Source organism: Pavona decussata, unplaced genomic scaffold (assembly GCF_977016875.1).
Source record: "Pavona decussata unplaced genomic scaffold, jaPavDecu1.1 SCAFFOLD_321, whole genome shotgun sequence".
In the NCBI taxonomy this organism is placed as follows: domain Eukaryota; kingdom Metazoa; phylum Cnidaria; class Anthozoa; order Scleractinia; family Agariciidae; genus Pavona; species Pavona decussata.
In genome coordinates, this window is record NW_028145711.1 from 2,235,108 (window position 1) to 2,258,036 (window position 22,929).

Here is a 22,929-nt window from a genome sequence, read left to right on the forward strand (position 1 = left end):
GCAGTGTTGGTCTGAATACGCATTTTTTTTCTCCGAAATCCCTAGTTAATCGCCTTTCAATTCAAAAGAGATTGTATTCGTGATCCTGAGAATAAGTAGCATATCACGCAGTTGATCGTCCCCTAAAAACGATCGACTGTGTGGGAGGCTAGAGACTGAAGACGCATGCAATTACTTTAGTCCATGGTCGTTGTCAACTATAAAAGAGAGCATACGGACCGCTCAACACTTCATTTTGCTGAATTGTGTTTTCAAATCTAAAAAAAATCCGTTTTGTATAAAGTAGCCATGCACTTGCTTACCAAAGTGATTGCCCGTGGGCAAATTTGTAAAAACGACATAATAAGGAAATAATCATTGAACTACCAGTGGAAATGCTTCTCTGAAGTTTTGAAAAGAACCCTTAAAAGCACCAGAACCTAAATTTGTGGTCGTGGTTTTTAATTAATTTTACCCACTAAAGTTACCAAACGAAAACTCGCCGGATTCGTCCAATGTTTTCCCTCTCTGCGAATTAAAAGGCAATAACATAGATCTCTAACTCTAAGTGCAACTAAATTAATATTAAAATTGAACTCAATGAAAGATTAAAGTACTCACTCAGTTGTTATTGTGTTTTTTTTTTCTGAAATATAATGTCCGTCTTTCCGATCTCTAACTTTTATGGACTTCCTCCAGATCCATTAGAATCTCCCCTCTCCACAGTCCATCAACGCTTTATTATTCAGCCATGCAAATGCAAAGAACCAAGGAAGTCATTCAAGATTTCAATTCAAATCCTCTTTGCAGGTCATTATGCCTTCTGCTGGTTCCGCAATAGCACAGGGTCCCAATGTTGGTCGTATTGACCAATGGTCACTATGGATACCAAAAAGTGTTAAACCTCGCTGGTTACTTCTCTCTGGTGCCACAGATCCACCAACTGACATCAGTATCTCTGATAGAAGAACCCGAGATGCTCTTGGAGACAAAAACGGTCAATTTTTGAAAGGCGTCACTCGCGATTTAGTTAACATGGAAGATGCAGTTGGAACTAAATTGTTTAACACCGTTAAAGATCTCTATCTAACCAAATCCGGCGCTCTCGGAAAGATCAGGACATTTTTTGAGGCGTGCAAGCCTAAGAAATTTTACGCTATGTTGTACTACTTAACAATTAGATTATGAGCTCGAGATTTCTATCGCGTGATAGCTGATGAGGGCGCAGCCCGAATCAGCTATCACGCATAGAAATCGAGAGCGAATAATCTAATTGTTTTAGTATAAATCTAGTACTCGTTCAAAACTAAACAAGTAAATTATCTATATCCTCATCGCAGACACTTCGAAAACGCGACGAAGCGGCCGCCATTTTGTTGAAAACCGCTACTCACTATCTATCAGAGAATAGATAGCGAGTAGCGTAGCCAATCAGAGAACGGCATTCGTGATAGAACACTAGTAGATTTATACTAAACTGGGATAGAACGATAGAACAATAAGCATTCACGAAATCTTCGATATGGTACCTGAAGGTGTGTACTACCCGATAATTTTAGTGATGCTTGCTACAGTGGTCATTGGGCAAATTTCTGTATTAGCAAAGGCATTCCAGGTTTTTATTGCCTTGCAGCATGCCCGGAGTATTCTAAAGCTTTTGATACCGCAGGTATGTAAATACTTCAACTTTGTTGAAATAATTCGATTACCTTCAAAGATGTGAATTTAGTTGGAACTTTTTTATATTATAATACAGCTTACTTTATCCTTCAAATATCCCACGAAATGAACCGTTGGATGCCCCTGAAGAAAACCTTTCTAAGCTTAAAAAATAAGCTCGGCGGAATAAACTACCACTTATTATGTTCTACAATTTTTACTGTGAGTACTTTTCTCACCGAACAAAACTGTCAAGGAATTCTTTGTCTAATTTGTCTCTCATTATCACCACCACAATCCGATTTATTTCTATAGAAGGAGGTGGGGAGCTGACTCAGTTCATGACTGGAAAGAAGCAACGCCCAAGAACGGAACCTATGTACAGTGGCGGGACGAGGATGCACTTTCCTATTAGTAGGGGCTATAACTCAGTTGTCTACAAGGATTTCATCGCCAGCTATATCACCAATTCTGAGCGAATTTTGATCAAGCAAACCATCCACAATGGACGCTTCAGTGGATGCTTTGGTACTTCAAAACTGTACAGTCCAAAGTCTCCCTGTTGTGGATGGATTCGACCAAACTATGGTAAATGGGATGTCGTACATGGTCTACTCTCTTACATGTGATGAGAAACTCGGATTTGGTGTATTTTTGATGGAAAATTTTGGTAAAGCTCAAACCATTCTAACGGCCACATCAGATATAAAGAAGAAGTTGGATGACGGATTCAGTATTACTGCATGTGCTGCCCGGGGCTCGTCATTTTATATCGTTATGACAAAGGGCACAAAAGAGTACACAGGGAAAGCGCAGAGATGGTTTACTCGCAGCACATGGAAAGAGATTTCCAGTGAGTTAGATAGGGGATACAAAGAAGGAAAAGGAATAACAGGAATCTGTTACTCAACTGGGCAGGGGCAGTATTTTGTTGTGATGACAGAGATGCCAGAAGGTCAGCGTTTTGAATGGTTTCAAAACACTGATGAATGCAGCGAATGGTTTGCTGAAAGAAGTGATTGGGTGGCTAAGAATCATAAAGAGGGTTTTCATCCTACAACTATCTTCATTGATCCAACCGATCAGAATGCAAATAATACAGAACATTTTTGTCACTATAATTATTCTTTGAAATGGGGGGGGGGGGGGGGGGGGAGGGAAGATTTTTCTAGGTAAATTTATTCTTCCTTTTCTTGTAAATAATGTTTTTTTTTTTTGTACCCAGGCTTGAAGGGCTTTTTCAGTTTTTAATTTTGTTGTTTTTTGTATGTCCCATCATTAGGGTGCTAGAGTTTATAGTTCTCCATCATTTCAAAACGATTATCTGGCTCATCCAGGCAATTATGGGAGAACGGTATATTTTTGTTTTCTCGACGATGTGTTTGATGTGCTTGGCCCCGCTCAAGATTGTTAACAAGGGATTTTGATTTTGTGTCAAAGTTATGAAAAAAAATATTATAATTTGAAAAGAAAGCATTGCGAGGGGCAATTTGCTTCAGTATAACTTCATTGATCCAAAAGTACTATTTTCCTTATCATGAAAGCCAATAGAAATTGTAATTCAAAACGTATCGCGCTCGTCGAGAGTTTTAAAAATATGTTTCTGGAAATTTTTTTCCCGCGCCTAAGATTTATGTAGTCTAGATTATAAGCGATTAACTGTAAGTTCTACTTTAGCAGCAATTTTCCGTCCTGAGGCCTGTTTCTTTGATGTTCCGATAGGTCACTTTTTAAAATCCATTTTTGTCAATTGTTTTTTACCATTAAATTGTAAACATTTGAATCAGTAGCGGCACGAGAAACATAGCATTCTGGGGAGGGGTAGGGGGTGGGGTTGAGTTATCGAAACTTTCAAACAACAGGACTCTTGTGAGAGAAATGTGATGTTGTGTTTTTAAATAGGCCTGTTAAATAAATGACAGGGTTTCCTTCCAGGCCTTCCCTTATGTACACATCCACTTGGATGGAATAGCCTATAGAGAGATAAGATTACGAGTTCCAGTCCTGTAGCATAAAGCAGTCGGACCATCTACCTGACGGGTGCACGGTCGTACATTTTTGCACTCACGTGATATCGACGCATAAAAAGTAAAGTAAAAGTAAAGTAAATTTATTTATACATGGTTATATTTAAAATTAGAAACTTGTGGGACCATGTAATCAAACAAATACTTTAACGGATTAGAAACTCTTTAAAAATCTCAACTGGTAGGAAGGTTTACCAGTCGGCTATTTACAGAGCATGGCCGAGGATTTCAACAGGGGAATACCACGACATTGGACAGTTTTTTTTCTGCGCGGTTTTTTTCTCAGAGGGGACTTAAACTTCCGGTGTCCAGATTTTTACGAGTCCGCGCCGCTAGCCACTCGACCACGTCGCCTCCCTCGACAAAGGTAAAGCCCTTTCTAGCTAGTACAAAATACAGCAGCTTTTTGCGTTAAATTGTTTACATTACGTGTAATGCTCATAAAAAATGGTGGGCTTTTAAGCTTTTTTGTCTGTGAGTGGAGCGTGTCAAACGTCAGTGAATGCATGGCCAGTGAAACATTACGTTACAGGCACCAATGGCCGTAAAATTAATGGATAATTGAACTTTTAGGCAAAATTTAATGTCAATCGGATTTAGTGTAGTTTTTCTTACAGCAAGAAAAAAATCCCAGATCAAATAGAAATATCATCTTAAGAATTCTGAAATTGTATTTTTGTAGCGTTCAGGATTAGCTGACCAAGCTTTACTTATTTCGTTGTTGTTGTTATTATGCAAAAGAAGTATACTCGTAGAAGTAAAAAGAAGTATCCACTTCAACTTTACATTTAGCAGATTTTTGCTTAAAATTGAAACAATATCCAAGAGTTCTAGAGGCCACATATTACTAACTTAACGAATTATACAGTCAATTTTCACAATCTCAAATACCATGCAGTTATCTCGAGACTTTTACGGAATCCAGCAGAAACATTGAGCTCGAGTGGGTTTTGTGTTTGCAATTTTTTCACGTTCCCCAACTTTGTTTAAGGATGGTAACAGGCCTATAACCGTTAAATGTGTTCACATTCGTGAACGCCAAAGTTCACCAATTTCTAAACTCTTATGTATTTTTTTTTAGTCATGACGTTCTGACAAGAAATTTACTTTACTTTTTAAATTCTTTTTAAATGATGCTTTGTTATATTTACTTTTTACTGACTGTGCAGTTTTTGTCATTTTATTGATCACTGTTAGAATTTTTTTGGATGCACTTATGTTTTGGACAATTCTTGAACTTATGCCAGTGTTACCCTCGCTAAATAAAGTGGGAAGTATTTGTAATTAATACTTATTAAAAAATTGGATCATTGTATAATGCCATTCCAGGGGATTTGATTGGCTAAGCAGCCACGGTATATGAGCCACTAGACCATGCCAAAGATATAACGACCATTTAATTGTTTTTTGGTTGTTATTACAAAGCGAAATCAATAAGATCTAGCAATATTTTCTTGATTGTTTTTTAATCGAACAATTGTTCCACGCACGCTTGTTGGCTTGTTGGTTGTTTGGTTTTGAAAGGTATAATGGCCTGCTTGGAAGCTTCCACACAAACAACCGAGAGGTGGAAGTCCAGCTCATGAGGCGATTCCTGACAATGAGTGCCCTTGATGACCTTCAATACTCAATGCGTATCGATTTTCAGGACTTTTTTTCAACCCTTATGCAACGAAGCACGCCAAACAAACCTTGCTGAGGGTGTGGTGGAAGCAACCAAATCGTTGTCATGGTCGAAAGCCATGAACGGCCCGTTGGAACCCAATTGCAATGTGTGGCAGGATCTGAACATGACAAAACTCCCTAGTCGGTATCGCCTGTGTTGCTTTGATAGCGACGAGGTAGTCCAGTTGCGGAGTACATACTCCAAGTTGTATCCATCATTGGATCTCCGCTCTGCCTATCTCAACTCCACATACAAGAAATATGTATCCCTTTGTGTAGGCGAGGAGCACCTCAGCTCTGGTATGGAAAGTCGCCTTTACAAACATGCAAGAATAATGGCCTCGTGGGTTGGCGACGAAGGCGAAATCACCTTGGGAAACAGCAGACCGGGACGAGTTGAATTTTATTTCGAACATTCGTTTGAAATTGATAAGAAGCAGTACCGACATTGTTTTGCTTGTGTGCAGTGGTTTAAAGAATATCCCGACAACACGCCATTTAGGAATCCGCTGTCAGTTTATTATGCCAAGGTCTTTAAACTTCCCGGCGCTGCAACGTTTATTCCTGTTCAGAGAATACAGTCTCGATTTCTTACCATTAATAAGAAACACCAGAACGTAGATATTGCAATTGTGTGCCCTCTCCTCCAGAGGACCTTCATTTGAAACGTAGATGTCATTTTTCCAGGCTTACACCTCTTGTAACTTGGCATTTTTACTTTAATTTGAAACAAACGTCTTTTACGATATTCCGACAGTTAACGTGCCTTGATCGAAGCAAACTTGTACGTAGATAAGAAAAGGCTTTATCTGTTGTGAAAAGTAACTTTCAACATGAAATGGAAACAGTGTAATCATTAAAATGTTTTATGTCCTATACGTCTTCTTATGTGATCTTGTTCACAGGGCCCATTTTAGGAGAACCAACCAACTCAATACCTCTGTGAAAAATATTGCTTTGGTCACTAATTACCTTTTCATTCCGCCATCACTAATTTCACAGGCTAGAATTTAGCACTGTTGTTGTGCGCTTTTTCACAGTTGTGTGGAAACATCCGTTGGAAGAGTTTTTAGCAGAATTTCTGTGAAGCAAAATACAGGTCATCTTTAAAAATCACTCGGGGGTCAAAACTTTGTAGTGTTATCTTACCTGCGTTTATAAGTCTCATTCCTCTGGGTTACACGCTTACCTCCCTGAGGGCGCCTTGTGTGTGTGTGTGTGTGTGTGTGTGTGTGTGTGTGGGGGGGGGGGGGGGGCGGGGGGGGGGGATGCGGGCTTGTTTTGTTGTAACGAAAAACGTAACCCAGGTTTGGTTTAAATGTACTTTTCTTGGATTAAGTTCTGGGCCGTTTGAGCCTAGTTTTCACTGATGGCGCTTCTTTAGGTATAACAGTTTGTTTTAATTAAAATTTCTCATCATCGTCCGTATTATACCTAAGTATCCCCCTGCCGAAGACGTCTAAACGCATACTAATTAAAGGCCCGAAGGTAATGAACGCCTTAATTCTCTGGAAAATCAAATAACATTAGGTTCTCGGGCTTTAATTTGTTGTGAAAATTGGGCAACGCTCCGTAATAGCGTTCTCGACTAAAATATGCTCTTTGGGACAACTGTTGGGAGGAACAAATATATTATTAAAACTGTGCGCGTATATTTATCTTGGAGTATTAGGAATGGAAAACCACCAAATTTCCGTACGAATCCGTCCGCGGAAACGACCTTCTACGTTTCAGCCAACGTAAACGCAGCGGAAACGTGTAATACAATTGTCAATTTTCTCTTACACGTTTCATCTGCGGATAGCCTCCCCGCAGACTTCCTTAGGGGTTCGTCACTCGTTTCCTTCCCCACGAACGTCTGCTGAAACGAACAGCCACTTCCGTTCGTAGACTGCGGACCAATCAGGAGCCGTTTCCCAATTTTGGGTAAACTCGTGTTTGTTATTAGAAATATTACTCGGGACAACATGGCGGACCTGACTGCGGTTTTGGCCATGTGTGCGAAACGTTTCGGATAAGCGAGTTGAATGCTTTTCAAAGAGAAGCCATAGTGCAGATTGTGGAGAAGAAAACTGATGTGTTCGTAAACCTTCCAACTGGTTATGGGAAGTCACTGATTTACCAAGCTCTACCGTTCGTTTACGATTTAATTCGTGAAGATGCTGGTCATATTGTTGTCGTGGTTTCGCCGCTTGTGAATCTTATGAAAGACCAGGTAGACAAACTGAGAAATCTTGGAATTCTTGCCGCTTCTCTCAGTGAAATCACTGAAGAAAATGCAAAGGGTGTTGAAGAAGGAAGATTTTCCATCGTATATGGAAGTCCGGAATCGTGGTTGAAGAACGAACGCTGGAGAAAGGTGTTATCCAGCGAAATTTACAGGAGGAAGCTTTGTGCAATTGCCGTGGACGAAGCTCACGTAATAAAGCAATGGTAAGCATAGCATTATTGTTTATGTACGATTCATGACTGCCCATTTCTAGCTCTGAGCGCCCGTGGCATGCATCTTAAAGGTCAGCTTAATATAAAAATATAAAAATCTACCTAACTGCAAGGTTAAACGGAAAAATTTCCGCACAACCCCACACATTAATTATGCATGCTTAATTCGTGTAACTCTGAATAAGTTTCTCTAAATGCAGCCATTTTACTGTTGTTTGAAGTGCCCCTAAAGAGGAAAGGAAAAATTTCCGCACAACCCCACACATTAATTATGCATGCTGTTGTATTAATTATGTATGCGCTTCATTGTTTTTAAAGACAATAACCTATTCCCATGTGTTTTGCATATATACATTGCAAATAATACTTACTGCGTCAATAAAAGAGGGTTTCGTGGTGTCATGACTTTTTCTCCACTTCTCTCTCCATTTTCCCATTCCCATTTTCTTTATTTCTCTACCCCAGCCCCCTAACGCTTTTCTTTTTCTTTCTTTCTTTTTTTTTTCGGTCTACCTACCATACCGTGCCTTGAACTGAAGCCTTACTGTTAGCGTTGGATTCCCTGTCCATCTGCTTTACCACTAGACTACGAGGGATTTGTTGGAAATTACCCCTCAACAAATATATTTTATTTTTTGTAAGCCTTCTAAAATCTACATAACAATACAAAGGTAATTTTTTCTTTGCGTTGCACTTGCCTTGTAATTTTCACGGGAAAATGCATCATTCTCTCCCCTTGATTGGCCAGTCTCGGTTTGTGTATTTCTCCTAGTCATAGCCCCATGCAACCATGTTATAGTGAGTTATAGAGCATTAACGAGCCTTGGCCGACTTCAGTTTTTGTAGTTGTTGCTTGCGCTCCGAATCGTCGTCTTATTATTTTTGCATCCTTTGCTGTTTCGTCCATCGCTTCCCCTACGTCAATGCCATGCTACTGCGTCTGTAATTTGACTGACCTTCGCCCATCGTTCCAAGCCTTTAATCACCTTTTAAAGTCGCCCAATGTATATATGCAAAACACATGGGAATAGGTTATTGTCTTTAAAAACAATGAAGCACATACATAATTAATACAACAGCATGCATAATTAATGTGTGGGGTTGTGCGGAAATTTTTCCTTTCCTCTTTAGGGGCACTTCAAACAACAGTAAAATGGCTACATATAGAGAAACTTATTCAGAGTTACACGAATTAAGATCACTTGCTCCGACAGTGAACATCTTAGCCTTAAATGCTACAGCCACAAGGTCCACCCGAGAAACCATCACAGAGGTGTTATTAATGAAAGATTCTCATGTTATTTCTGAAAGTCCGAGCAAGACAAACATTGCCTACTCTGTCCATTACATGGGAAATGATAAACCCATCGAAGAATATTTTCAGTGGCTGGTGGATGAAACAATAGAGAGGCAAATCAAGGCCACTCAGACAATTATTTATTGTCAAACAATAAAGCAATGTGGCACAATTTATTCCACATTAAGAGGAATGCTTGGTGACAAACTGTATGCTGACAGTACAAATGACAGGAAAAAAGTTGTTTTGGAGATGTTGCACTCATGCACCCCTGATCAAAACAAAGAGGCCATCTTAGAGGCTTTTCAAAAGGAAGATTCCCCAGTGGGGATGAGTGAGAATATTGGTGGCTACTATTGCCTTTGGAATGGGTGTGGATTGCAAGGGTGTTTATCGCACCATACATTTTGGGCCATCAAAAAACATTGAGGCCTACATTCAAGAGACTGGCCGTGCGGGAAGAGACGGAAAGCAGAGTGTGGCGTATGTGATTTACAAAGGCTTATTTTTAAATCATGTGGACAAAGACATGAAAAATTATCTGAAAACAAGTGATTGTAGAAGGAAGACTCTCCTCCTTAACTTTGACACAGGATCAATTGTCAGTCTTCCCCATCCTATGCACATGTGTTGTGACAACTGTGCAATCAAATGTGAATGTGGTGCATCAGACTGTGGAGAGCTTACAACATTCCCTGGTACTAAAACAATTGACAGCAAAAATAACTGCCCAAGGACAAGGCAGGGAACTGTGGCACAATGGACTGCCCTTAGGGGACTTTTGTATTCTTACCACAGGACACTGGTTCTGGATTTAATTGCAAAATCCAACGGCGAACTAGTTAAAAGCTTAACAAAACCCCAGGTTCTTCTTCGATTCTCAGATCTACAAGTTTCACAAGTCTTGGAGCATGTAAATAAATTGTTTACAGTTGGAGACATCTGCTCACATGTTGAAATCTGGGACATGAGGCATGCGTATAAAATTTTGGAGTTCATTGGTGAAGTCTATGGAGATATCTGTGACATGGACATGCATGACTTTGTCGATTATGAATTTCACTATGATTTTGATTTTGATGAGGATGTAAATGAACACTGGGATGATTTACTGAATGACGACTCTCTATTTGAATTGGCTATTGAGAACATTCCTCTTTCTGAACTTGAAAACACCACATGTATTGATGTTTCTCAAGATAATTCTGGCAACTGTGATGTTCCAGGAGCTACCTTAGATGCACTTGGACAGCTTTTAATCGCTGACTGAGAAAGGTGACTTCAAGCTAAGTCTAGTGTATTATTTTCAGAATTGTATTGCTCCAGAATATTCACACCCTCCTAAAGAAAGCATTTTCCCTATCACCCCTGTGACAATTCTTGGTTTGCTCATTCCTAAGTTTAAAGATGTCTACCAAACAGAATTTCTAACAAAATTTCTTTGTTTGATAGGGGTAATTCTTGTTGCGAATATTATAGCAAGGTATAAAAATGGTAGCTCAAATTTGCATGTTTGGGTTTTTTTTTTTTTTTGTTTTTTTTTTTTTTTTCAAATCAAATCAAGACCATTAAATAAATTGGGAAAAAATCATGTTTCCTTAGTAAATCATTTATGTCTCATGTAAATAGAGGCCAATTTGTGTCAAGCAAAAATTGCCAGAATATGGGCAGTCTTCTTGTTTAAGTGCAAGCTGCTATTCCCCCACCCCCCCCCCCCCCCGCCGCCTCCCACTCCACAACAGAGACAATGATAAATATTAAAACAGATGAATACCACTGATCTTTATTTTAATTATACATTAAGTGGCCGTCATTATCAAAAAACTTAGTTTTCTATCACCAAGACATGCAATGTAGCCATCGAGAAAGAAATACATGTACTTCAGACATAATAATATTGTAAGAGGCAACGTAACAACATTACAGTGGAATAAACAGCCTTCAGCTTTTGACTGTTCTGGTAAATATTACATTAAAAGACTGAAAACAAAATATTTGCATGAGCCAATGAGAGTAAACCTGGAAAAATCAATCAATAGTGAGCTTAAGCAACAGGACTGAGGGAAGGGGACGGTGAAATATCGTTTTGTGACCAACCTGACATCTTAGTACCTTCACATTTTTAGGGAATTTTTGACTAAAACTGGTGTTCTCTCATCTGTGACAACCTGAAAACCATGAGCGGTAGGAATGTTACAATCTAGAGTCATGAATACTTGGCCGTCACATTGGTGACACAAGTGCAATTTGCCGTCCAACCACATCAGCCATCCTGATGCGTAAACTCCCTAATGTTGTAAGGGAAGGGCAAGGGGGTGGGATTCAGGAATATGCCCAGTGTGGAAATTTTTTCCCCCTCATCTTCTCCCGTGAACAAGCGAACAGCTACATCTTTGAATAGATGATGATAAAAATAAATGAATTGTCTAGTCACTTTTACATTGGCTAAAACTCAGGTTTACATGTATGTCAAAACTACCTCAATGTGAACAGCAACTTAACACTTATGCCTCTGGCCTTGGTTTAAAGCCTCTCTGGACCTCTGAATGAACAATTCTTTCTCATGCATTTACAGTGGCCTTTGTGACACAACTTCTTCCTTAACATTGCTATTTCCAAGCAAACCCCACTTAGATGTATGTGAATGTTTCGTTTCCCAAAAAGGCAACAATATCAATATTGTTGTCGTACAGCATTATGAAGTAAGAAACAATCAAATTATACAAAAATAATCTTAACAATAAATGTGTAGAAAAAAAACCCTCAAGGATTGATAACAACAATTCAATAATTGCATCGTTCGTGGGGAAGGAAACGAGTGACGAACCCCTAAGGACGTCTGCGTGGGAGGCTAATCAGCGGAAACCCAACGGAAATTTAAACTATCGGGTTTCCGTCACTTTTACGGAAACGCCTTATTTCACCCTGTGTGGATATGATATCATTATAGCCAACTCGGTGCTACACACCTTGTTTACTCTCTATACGTCTCATACCCAACGCCGCACACTTGTGTTTTGTGCAACTAAATTCTGATGACTAACATATACGGTTAATTATATAGAGCTTGGAGTTAACTTTCGAAGCGATGTATTTTCTTGGTCTCTGTGAAGACATCCACTGAGATCCATTGTTAACAAGACTAGACGTTTGAATAAAAAAGACTTTTCCTGAAGGTTTCCTTGATTACGATCTTAGAATAAAAGCCCATTATACCAATCTAGCCTCCCATTTGTTGCTGGATTTAATTTTTAAAATGATTCCAGAGAGTAGCGACTCTCCGTAACCGGATATGCGCGCTCCTTGAAAAGCACGTTGTTTTCATCAGGGTTATTCAAAGTTCTCGGCTCGGATTACAGCGCACTAGGCTTAGTTTGGTAATTTCGTTCCGATATTCTACGCAGTTTTAAAACAAAGTTACAATATGTCAACATAGATTGTTCTAAGCAAGGCCTAGGATTTGCTGGTATAATTTCTATCAGTGACGTTCCCAAGGACGGAGACGGGTGAGTGTGGATTGTTGGGTGAGCGTCTGCTACCTGTCCCATACACCAGAGCACCTTCGGCTACTTTTTGCAAACCAAATCAGTCCATACTAGAAACCAAATATACCTATACCCAATCCCAGATTTGCTATTTGTGAGAAACTCTATCGGTATATTATAGAGACACATTTATTATTTTTAAACTAAAGGTTCTTACTACTTCAATTTCCAATTTCCATCTAACGCAACATTCTTCGGTTTCTTGTTAAATGACACCCACATGTATTAGAGACTAAAACTCTCTGCTTTCTATGTCCCATCTCGGATAATTAACGTACCGAGACCACACCTTACAAGCGGTACACTGACCCACATACCTAATATACACAGAAGTACTCCCCGAGAGGAAGGACTATCATATCATTGTTATGCCGGTTGAAAAATCTACCGTTTATCTTGTTTTTATAATGCCACACACTACACCATAATTGGTAAAGTGTTGAATGATTCAGAAAAAAGAAGTTTCATCTCGTTGGAATATTTCTGAATAGGCATTGTTTCAAAACGAGCCGAGACCTGTAAGACCTGTAAACCTCACTTCATCTTGTGCCCGATTGAAAGGTTGTGCGTTCGAACTTTGTGATAAGCATTCAGTTGTCACTGAATCTGCCCCTTTCTTCACTCAAGATAAGTGATCGCTGATAGGTCACTTTAAGGAAATCAATCAATCAATCAATCAATCAATCAATCAATTGAGCAATCAATCAATCAATCAATCAATCAATCAAAAGCTAGGTTTTCTTGTCAAGCTTTGTGTTACCGTTGTTTACTTTTAAGGATGTCACAGAAGGAGGTCCAGTAGCCTGTTCCAGGCTCCTAGAGAGATGCGCGAAGGAGAGTGCGAGGGGACGAAAACGAGGGGGGAATGGCGTTTTCGTCCCCTCGCACTCTCCTTCGCGCATCTCTCTAGGAGCCTGGAACAGACTAGAGGTCCAGTCGCCAGGAACCTTCGGCCCGGCAGTCCACTTCTGAATCCAGACGGCAAAATCTGGCGGTAATTCTTTCCGCTTTCAGATTAAAAATGCCAAAAAAATTTTTCCTACCTTCGAGGCCAAAGAAAGATACGGAGTCAGCTGTTTTCTATAGATACCTGGGGAATCGTCGGATATCAATAAGTCCTTTCACCATCTTAAAAACAAATCAACAAACACACAAACAAAAAGTCAAAAATCCACACTTTTCGACAGACGTGGAAGCCGCACTAAAGGTCAAGAGAGGTTTCGAAATGCAAATCCATAGTATCTCTTGGAAGGGAAGGTGGTTACAACTTGACAATGATGCGCATTGCATGACCGAGCGTGACTGTCGCATGATTCGTAACGAAGCGCCTCTGGCGTTACGGTGCACTTTAGTAGTCTCCAGTCCCCTGCTGCCCTTTTATCCAAGATGGCGGAGACATTTTCACTGCGGTGACTAACAAAACAAATTAAAGATGCAATAAGGCCGCAGAAAAATGTTTATTGTCGGTTTAACTGGAGGAATAGCAACTGGAAAAAGCACGGTTTCAAGGATATTTGAAGATTTGGGAAGCCAAGTTGTGGATGCCGATCAAATCGCTCGAGAAGGTAAGGTAGCCAAATTAGGTATGAAGGAAAATTCTTTCACTTGAGCTCGCAGGAACTTACACATTAATTACGTATATATTCTGCAACTCAAACTCTATTCACGTTTGTCGTTTTGGAAGAAAGTGGTGCATGTATTGTTGATGTATGGGGCAGTGCGGATACCTTTCCTATCTTTGAACACAAAATTTCTTTTAAAAACATCCCGGGGTAGTCAATCGATAATATCGATAATCGATAGCATTCGATAACAATCGATAAAAATCGATTAATTTTTCGAAATTCGATAAAAATCGATAAAATATTTCGTTGTGAGTAATCGATACTTATCGATTTTTGAATCAGGGCTATCGATTTTATCGAAACTGAATTATCGTTCCAATTTTCGAAACGTCAACACCTAAAGATATTAAAGAACTCGCAGAGACACTTATAACAACTTCCCTGTTCGTAAAACGATATAAATTGCTTCATCTTTTCTACAAACGTTTAGTATTACTCAGCGTGTGTTGTATTTGAATGAAATCCGATATATCCCTGGTTGATTATTCCACTGGTTTATTTATTTGCTGATGTAAGACAATCGCACGCTCGTTGCTCTTTCACCCAGTCTTTAACATTTTCGTGATTTTTTGAGTAAAGATATAAACAAGTCATCTAGACGCCCTCGGGCTCGTAATCTAAATTCTTCTAGTTCCCCATATTTCTTAGGTAAAACGTGGTTTCAAAACCAACGGAACAAAGGAACAGAAAAAATTTAGACGACAATCTTGAAGCCGAGAACCCGGAAAAGGAAAAATAATTTACGTTTGTAATCGAACCCGGTTAATCGAACAATAAAATCAGGAAGAAAATCGTAATGCAGTCTCTTTGGTCTCTTGTACAGTGTTTGTCAACAAATCATTTCATTGCCGCCTTTGAAATCTACATTTAAAGAGTCACAATCAAACGCTCCCTCAACGGAAACAGGATAATTTTTATCGATTCAATAATGATCGATGAATCTGATAAAATCGATAACATTAACACTTCTTCGGTGTGTCAGTATCGAATTTTATAGATTGACCGATAAAATCGATATCGTTTAACTTCAATTTATCGAATGATTTTCCGATATCAATTTTTATCGATTGACTACCCCGGGAAAACATTCACGTCATTGAAAAAAAACCCACTTCTGCAAGGTTGAGGGTTCATCATGAGTCAGAAGGTCCAGTTGTGGGATTTTTAAATGCAATGGACTGGATGATTGGTTGGTGGCTGGGGAGGGGGGTGGGGGTTGTTGGTTTATATCAAAAAAGCTGTAACAACGAGACAGCTGGGATACCAAGGAGGGCAGCAAGAAATCTTGCAGGACCAACCTCCTTGTGTTTTATTCCCCCCCCCCCCCCCCAACTCCCTGGGAATGAAGTTGTTGCATGACCAATGTTACACCTAAAGGGAAATCGTTCACATTGCTTATGACATGGAATAATGAGCAGTAGGCAAACCACAAATTATCAGGAATCATGTGTACAAGTAGTTGCACAGTGGCCACCCAAAGAACTTTATGTCCACCTTCCTCAGCTGTGCTGTTAAATGTAATTTTTTCATTCATGTCAAACGGTGGCATCCTAGGTAGAAGTAGCATTATTGCTCTTAATTTTACAAAAATACTCATCTCAGTTCAGGGGTGTAGCTAGCATATGCTTCATCTAAGTTTATTCTGAACTAAAAAGAAAGCTGTTAGTTTAAAAATAATTCCCGTGCATAGCATTGTGATTGCATCCAGAAACTTTAATCCTCATACAGTGAGTGAATTTAGGGAAAATTCAAATGATTCCAGAAGGAAATTTGCTCTTAAGTAATTATGGGTGTCATCAAAAATTCTTCATTGAATGGAATATGGGGACTTTTAAAAGGTTTGAATGGTGAGTTCACAAACATCAAACCCATCCCTGCTAAAGTAGTCATGTACCTCATCGTGCATCTGAAGGGCTTGAAGCAATGGCCATGATGTTGCACAAACAAAGCAGAGTGAAGTGATGACAAAATGCAGGCGTAGCCGAAACAGACTTCACTCTTCTAAGTTGCATAGCTTTTACAAGAAGCTAAAACATTAAAGAAAGAATCAAAGAGACATATGCATATATCAACCACAACACCTTACGACAAGGACTTATGGTAGGGCCGGCATTACAAAAAATGCAAGATAAAGCCTATAACATGGTCCAAACAATGTTTCAGAACGTATCATTACATTGATCTCAATGATTGTAAGAATTATTATAAATTTAAATGAGCCAAACCAATCCAAGAGTGAAGACCGTGACGAAAAGTGGCCGCATACGTGGAGAAGGAGTCATGTAGGCCATCAGCCTTTATTTTTTTTTTTAACCAAATTTGAACACTCCTCCAGCAAACCCCTGGGCTGACTAGCAACCAAGGCAGCAGGAAAAAAAGTGTGAATTACTTGCTTGGTGCAAGTATCACATGGCCTGGTTTGTCTCTGTTACTCCCCATTCTCCACACATCCATGGAAGCATGTACATATTAAATAATGTTTATTTGTAAGCAATAAAAACGCTACCATTTTAAACCTGAACTAGACTGGTTTTTTGAAGAAATCATGACAAGTTCTAAAATAACATTTGAGAGCTTCTACATTTCAAGTTTTTCTGGGGGAACATGCCTGTAACCCCTTAGAAGCTTGCCTCTCAGGTGCACACAACGCAACACCTGTAAACATTCTTCTTCAACTCAAATGAAATAATACTTCAAAAACTCATTAATAATTCATAAGCCCATTGACCCATCAAATGGTCGATAAAACATCACATGCAGTGGTTTTAAAACCCAATAAAACCTCCTCCTTATTGGTATGCGGTGTTTAATATTTTTCTCACGTATGCTTGTTTCCGACGTTCACAAAAGGATCATTGTGAACTCTCTTGACACATGCTTTTCCAGGAAATATGTTTTTTAGCCGTTCAAAAAAAACTTGCAGCATGTGTTTTATCGGGTCTAAAACAAATCGGCTGTGCCTTGTCGTTTGAAATCCCAAGAAAACATTGCTGCTCGTGTTTTAAATATTACTTGAAGGTACACATAGCTTTCTAGGCACACAGGCTCAAGCAAGTGGAGATAGGGTGGGGAAAGGGGTGGGGGGTTGGGGTAACAACAGAACAAGAATGTTCTCACAATATTATTTTTATCTTTCGTAACAATATTCTCTTGTGTAAGATTGGAGAAAATCACGGAAGTCTTTTGTCCATGATTGTAGTGGTCCTTAGGATACTATTACTATAGGATGTTGTAGGATCTTACTTAAATAGGATTCCATAAGAATAGACCCAAATGAAGGTTTTACTACATTAATTAACCATTTTCAAATTGTGTAGTTGTCAAGCCCCACCAACCAGCATGGAATGCAATAGTGAAGAATTTTGGACGAGATGTGTTGCTTCCCAATGAAGTGATTGACAGAGAGAAACTGGGGAAGATTGTGTTTGGAAATGATGCCAAAAGGCGCATGCTGAACAACTGTACTCACCCTGAAATATTCAAATCAATCTGGTGGAAGCTGGTGAGATGCTTTATCACTGGTGAGTGAAGAAGCATCCATTAGTATTAAATGAAACTGAAGCAACCAACATATTCTGGCATCTGCAATGCGAGCATCATAGGGAACTAAGCACACATGTTCATGAGCTACAGATGGCAACTGGAAATAGAATTTTTATTTTTATTTTGCTTACATTACTTATATAATACAGGTTACTTACACCACAAGCAATACAATATTCTACCTACAATACAATACTTTCCTTACTTTCAATACAAGTTACCTACACTAGCAACAATACATTTACTCTCCGTACAATTTATAATTGAAAAATGAAATAGATTTTTTCTCTTTTTGGAACATTTTGACACCACTACATTTGTAAGGTCAAAAAACCACAGAGGTTTTTCAATCTTTAGTGAGGAGCAAAAGTATGCAAAAACGAAACATTTAACTTTTGCTTACCATCCCTGGCTCATGTATGCCTTGCTTAATAGTTCCCTATTATAACTCACACCCCCTTACCTTACAGCCACCAAGCTACATTGTGTCCATTAATACAGCCACTCATTTGAGAGCCCTAACAAAAAAAACCCTTCTTTAAATTTGCAGTCGTTTATCTATTTACTTCGTGTATTCCCCCCCCCCCCCCTCCACATTTTTTAATTCTTAAGTTCCATGGATTGGGTTAGCAACTAGGAGTTCTATAGAAATTCTAATGGTTGTGGAGAACAAGTTAATTTACGTTGTGTTTCATACTGTTTTGTAGGTGAAAAGTTTGTGATTCTTGATATACCACTGCTGTTTGAGTCGGGGAATGCTCTTTGTTTGATGAAAGATGTCATTGTCGTGTACTGGTAAGGACTGACAAAACTTGTTTTACCTTTTTATTTCGGATGAGACAACATTCGTTGTCAACTGATAGAAGAGATGTGTCGCTTTCTCTGCCTTTTGATGACTCTTAAATTCCAATGAAAAGAGTGAATGTCCAGGTAGGGAGGGAAGGAAGAAAGAAAGGAGGGAGGGAGGGGAGGAATGAAGGAAGAGAGGGGGAGGGAGGGAGGTAGGGAGGCAGGAAGGAAATAAGGATGGAGGGAGGGAAGGAAGGAGAGAGGGAGGGAGGGATGGAGGGAGGGACAGAGGGAAGAAGGGAAGGAGGGAGAGAGGTAGGGAGGGATGGAAGAAAGGAGGGAGGGAGGGGAGGAAGGAAGAGAGAAGGAGGGAGGGAGGTAGGGAGGGAAGGAACGAGGGAGGGAGGAGGTAGGGAAGGAGGGAGGAAGGTGGGAGGGAGGAGAGGAAGGAAGGGAGGACGGAGGGAGGGAGGAAGGTAGGGAGGTAGGGAGGGAAGGAAGGAGAGAGGGAGGGAGGGGTGGAAGGAAGGAGGGAAGGAAGGAAGGAAGGAAGGAAGGAAGGCAGGAAGGAAGGAAGGAAGGAAGGAAGGAAGGAAGGAAGGAAGGAAGGAAGGAAGGAGGGGAGGAAGGAAGGAAGGAGGGAGGGGAGGAAGGAAGGAAAGAAGGAGGGAGGGGAGGAAGGAAGGAAAGACGGAAGGAGGGAAGGGGGAGGGAGGTGGGGAGGGAGGGAAGGAATCAGGGATCCACAAATGTCGTGCTTGAAGTTGCTTCCTCATGAGTCTTTGTTGACGTCAATTTTTTATCCTTACAGTGACCATGCCACTCAATTAAAGCGTTTGATGGAAAGGAATAACTTCGCTGCAAGTGATGCTGAGCAAAGAATTAATGCTCAAATGTCATTGGATGAGAAGTGCAGCAGGGTCTCTTACGTAATCGACAACTCGTCCAATCGTGAGAGGACTGAAGAACAAGTTAAGAAACTTTACGAAAAATTCAGTCGATCGTATGCCTACCTACCCCTTCGCGTTATCGGTTTACTAGTCACCGTTTTGTTGGTGTGGAGCGCTTGTTTATGTAGTTGGGCTAATTATTTTATAATACAGTTTTCAATTTAGCGTGAAAGAGGTGGGAAATATTTACTGTGACTCCCCTTTCCGGGACTTCAACTTACATTAGCCCCATTCACAACAACAAAACATGTTTAATTAAACCAGGCTTAACAAAATGAAAATTGATAACAGAAAGCTGAACCGTTGGCTTTGACATAAGATTCAAATAAACTTTTACTTATACTTTCATTTGTGCTAAATCTGTAGTCGACAAAAATCCGAAAGCAGCTTTTATGAAGGAAACAATTTTGAACTGTGTTTAACTAAACAGATCTTTAATGTGTTTAAGCCCTGGTGTGAATGGGGCACTAGCTGCTGTCTGCAATGATGGCGTGTGCTGTTGTAATTATGAGGCTTCTACCAGATTTTCAGGCATTAGGTTAGTTTTTTTGTAAAGTGTCTTAACAAGAAAAACGAAACAAAGACAAAACTGATTGTGACTGCCACAAATTGAGATAATTGAATTAAATCAAAACTGTAACTAGTTAGAAAGTGGCCAAGCTGGAGTCTTGTGGGTGAGTAGAAAAGGACACAGTCCAGATTTGCAACGTTTTTCCTGCGAGGAAGGAACGCGATGGACTAACTGCTAGATGATCGCACCTCCCTTGTTGGCATGTCGTTGAATTCCAAATATAAGCAGATCCGCCAGACCGCCACCCCCTCTCGCCATATCCAAAAAAATAAAAACAAAAGTTGATCAATCAATCGAGCGATCGATTGATCAATATAACCCCCCCCCCCCCCCAAAAAAAAAAAAAGCAAATAAATAAACAACGACAAGTAATTACTTTCTGTAACTAGATTCTTGATTATCAGAGCTACGCGGCTAAGTTAGGCGCTCTTTAATACCTGCATTAAATGCTTGTGTGGGGTTACTTTACTATATTTTTCTGCCATGTTTTGTTTCTATTCAGTTTCTGGGAATAATTTTATCGTCACGTGCCTTTTGTTTCTATTTTAGTCTTATTTCGTTTCGGAGAAAAATTTTATCGTCACTTGCCTTTTGTGTGTCGGGTTACGTCGCATCGAAAATACTCAATTTCCAGTTAAGCCAGGCGTTGATTACATCCGTAGAGTCCCAAAGGCAGTAAGTCGGGGGGCGGGCGGGCGAAACTTTCGTTGCACCATTTCGCCCGCCCCCACATTACTGCTCTTGGGTCTCTGAGGATCAATAATCAACGCAAGCTTTTAACTTGAAATTGCGCATCTGTTCGTTGCGACGTAACCCGACACTCAAAAGGCACGTGACGATAAAATTATTCTCCGAAACAAAATAGAAACAAATCATAGCAGAAAAATATGATCAAGTCGTCCCACACAAGCATTTCATGCTCCTAAGAGTGTCCAACTTAGCCGCTGAGCTCTGGTCTGTCACAACCTTAAATTTATCGTACATGAACACGAAGGTGAGAGGCAAAGCCCAAATGTTGGCTAACGACTTGAAAACGGAAGGCACTCTTATAATCTCTGAAAGTTTAATGATCTTAACTTAAAACTCCGAATTTAGACACGTTTGCAACACTCACTTTCCCCTATATAAATGAAGCTCCGATCATTTCTTTAGGACCTCACTTACCTTCCCCCCCCCCCCTCTCTTTTCCCCTACCCCCACCCTCATGATTCGCCTGTCGCCCCGTCGCTGGTGTCGAGTGGGTTTTCAGAACATAGGCTTATCTGAAACAAGTTTTTTCTATTGGAACTTTTTGTCTCTCTTTCTGTGTATCTTTATTCGCGAAAGCTCGTAACCAGTCAATGCATATATGCATTGCGATTTAATTTTTAACACTAGTGTGACGACGTGATAAAATTTGTTGGCTCAGGAAGCAAGGAAGTGTTTTAGTATGAGGAAATTAGGTGCCATCTGCATATTCCGTCGATTGCTAAGCCAGTGAACAAGAGATACATTGTCAGTCGGACGCATTGTTGTGTAATCTTTGTGTTTCTGATCTCAAAGAATGCCCATATAATTACATCGTGAATGACTGATCTCGGCCGGATGTAAAGGTGCGAAATGCCATTACATCATTTTCTATTAAAAAACGAATCCTTCACACATCAGATTGCAGATGACTGATTTTTAAGAAATTAGCCTTAAACAGCGAGGGCTGTTGAAGTGTAAAATATTTCTGGTAATAAGCGAAAGGCTAGTGATGACTGTTGCTTGGATGTAAAATGTAATCAAAAGCGAGTAGTGCAAATTAAAATCTGTTAAAATACATAAGTCATTTTTAATATATTTTTGCAGATTCCTCTGTCCCGAGGTCTGCAGTTCCATACATGACAGTGACACCCTTATTAAATATAGTGAGTAGTGTAAAAATAAGTCAGTGTTGATTGGTTCCACAGGTTCCCAATAAGTTCCGCGGGTTGCGCAGTTCCACGTGTGCAGTTCCACCGGATTAGTGACACCCGGGTTTCTTTACCATGTAAAGAAAGTGCGAAATTTTCCGCGTGTATGCATGTCTCATGTCACTTAAGAAGCTCTGAATTTCTAATCCTGTTTGGAACAAAGGCTAACAGGCTGAAACACGATGAAATCACGAGAACTAAAAACACTCGAGTGCTCGCTAAAATCGGCTTTCTGCGCAAACCGGCTTGACACACATGATTGCTTTTTTTTTTTTTTAAGTTGCTTCTGTTTGTTGTTTTGCTTTGATCGCAGAAAGATTAAATGACTTCTCATAATTCTTGTACTCAGTCAGTTACAAGTGTGACCGAGGTGTTGATCTCACTTCACCACGCACGTCAGGATCTATTTTCGTACTCAGGCCGAAACCACGCCAACACACAGTAACAAGGAAGTAAGATCGAGCGCTACTCAAATTGGGCCTTACGCTGTTTGTCACGTTGCCTCCTATGTCCTCTAAATAGGCTTAGGTAAGAAAATTCCAGAATTTTTCTTAAAGAATTTTACCATAATTTCGAGAATTTCAGACAACGAGTACAATTTGGTATGTTGGTATCCAAACACTTTGACAATTTTACAAAATTCTGACTTCAAGACGTCCAATCTCGTATCCAGAGTCTTCAGGCTCTTTGGCCAGCGGTTAGTCGCCAGGAGCGACGGGAAAGCGTTTTTTGGTCACCGCTGACCAATCAGAACAATCTCCTCATCAGTGGTACCTCGGCGGCTTTGATTATAAACTGCATCAGTGCTGAACTTGATGTGCTATTTCAAGATAGTAAATTTAATTATTTAGATCAAAATGACAAGCTAAAATAAATAAATAATTACTTTACCGTAAAGCA

General features: G+C 39.8%; 2 protein-coding genes and 1 pseudogene across 3 annotated transcripts; all 3 read left to right on the forward strand.

The window, feature by feature from the left end:
- The first annotated feature begins 795 nt into the window (after nt 1–795).
- Nucleotides 796–3,052, forward strand: LOC146454007 (uncharacterized; annotated as a pseudogene). The gene is made up of 4 exons (XR_014859381.1): nt 796–1,026; nt 1,466–1,648; nt 1,954–2,727; nt 2,921–3,052. The product of XR_014859381.1 is annotated as an uncharacterized LOC146454007 (transcript).
- A 2,355-nt stretch (nt 3,053–5,407) lies between these two features.
- Nucleotides 5,408–11,834, forward strand: LOC146454008 (uncharacterized). The gene is given in 4 exon segments (XM_085095994.1): nt 5,408–5,947; nt 7,279–7,763; nt 8,904–9,393; nt 9,395–11,834. Coding segments are annotated over 4 exon segments (2,460 nt in total). The 3' UTR covers nt 10,340–11,834.
- Nucleotides 11,835–13,968: 2,134 nt separating this feature from the next.
- Nucleotides 13,969–20,175, forward strand: LOC146454009 (dephospho-CoA kinase domain-containing protein-like). The gene is made up of 4 exons (XM_085095964.1): nt 13,969–14,179; nt 17,557–17,760; nt 18,490–18,577; nt 19,383–20,175. The coding sequence occupies exons 1-4, from the start codon at nt 14,068–14,070 to the stop codon at nt 19,684–19,686; spliced, it is 708 nt and encodes a 235-aa protein (XP_084952090.1). The 5' UTR covers nt 13,969–14,067; the 3' UTR covers nt 19,687–20,175.
- The last annotated feature ends 2,754 nt before the right edge of the window (nt 20,176–22,929 follow it).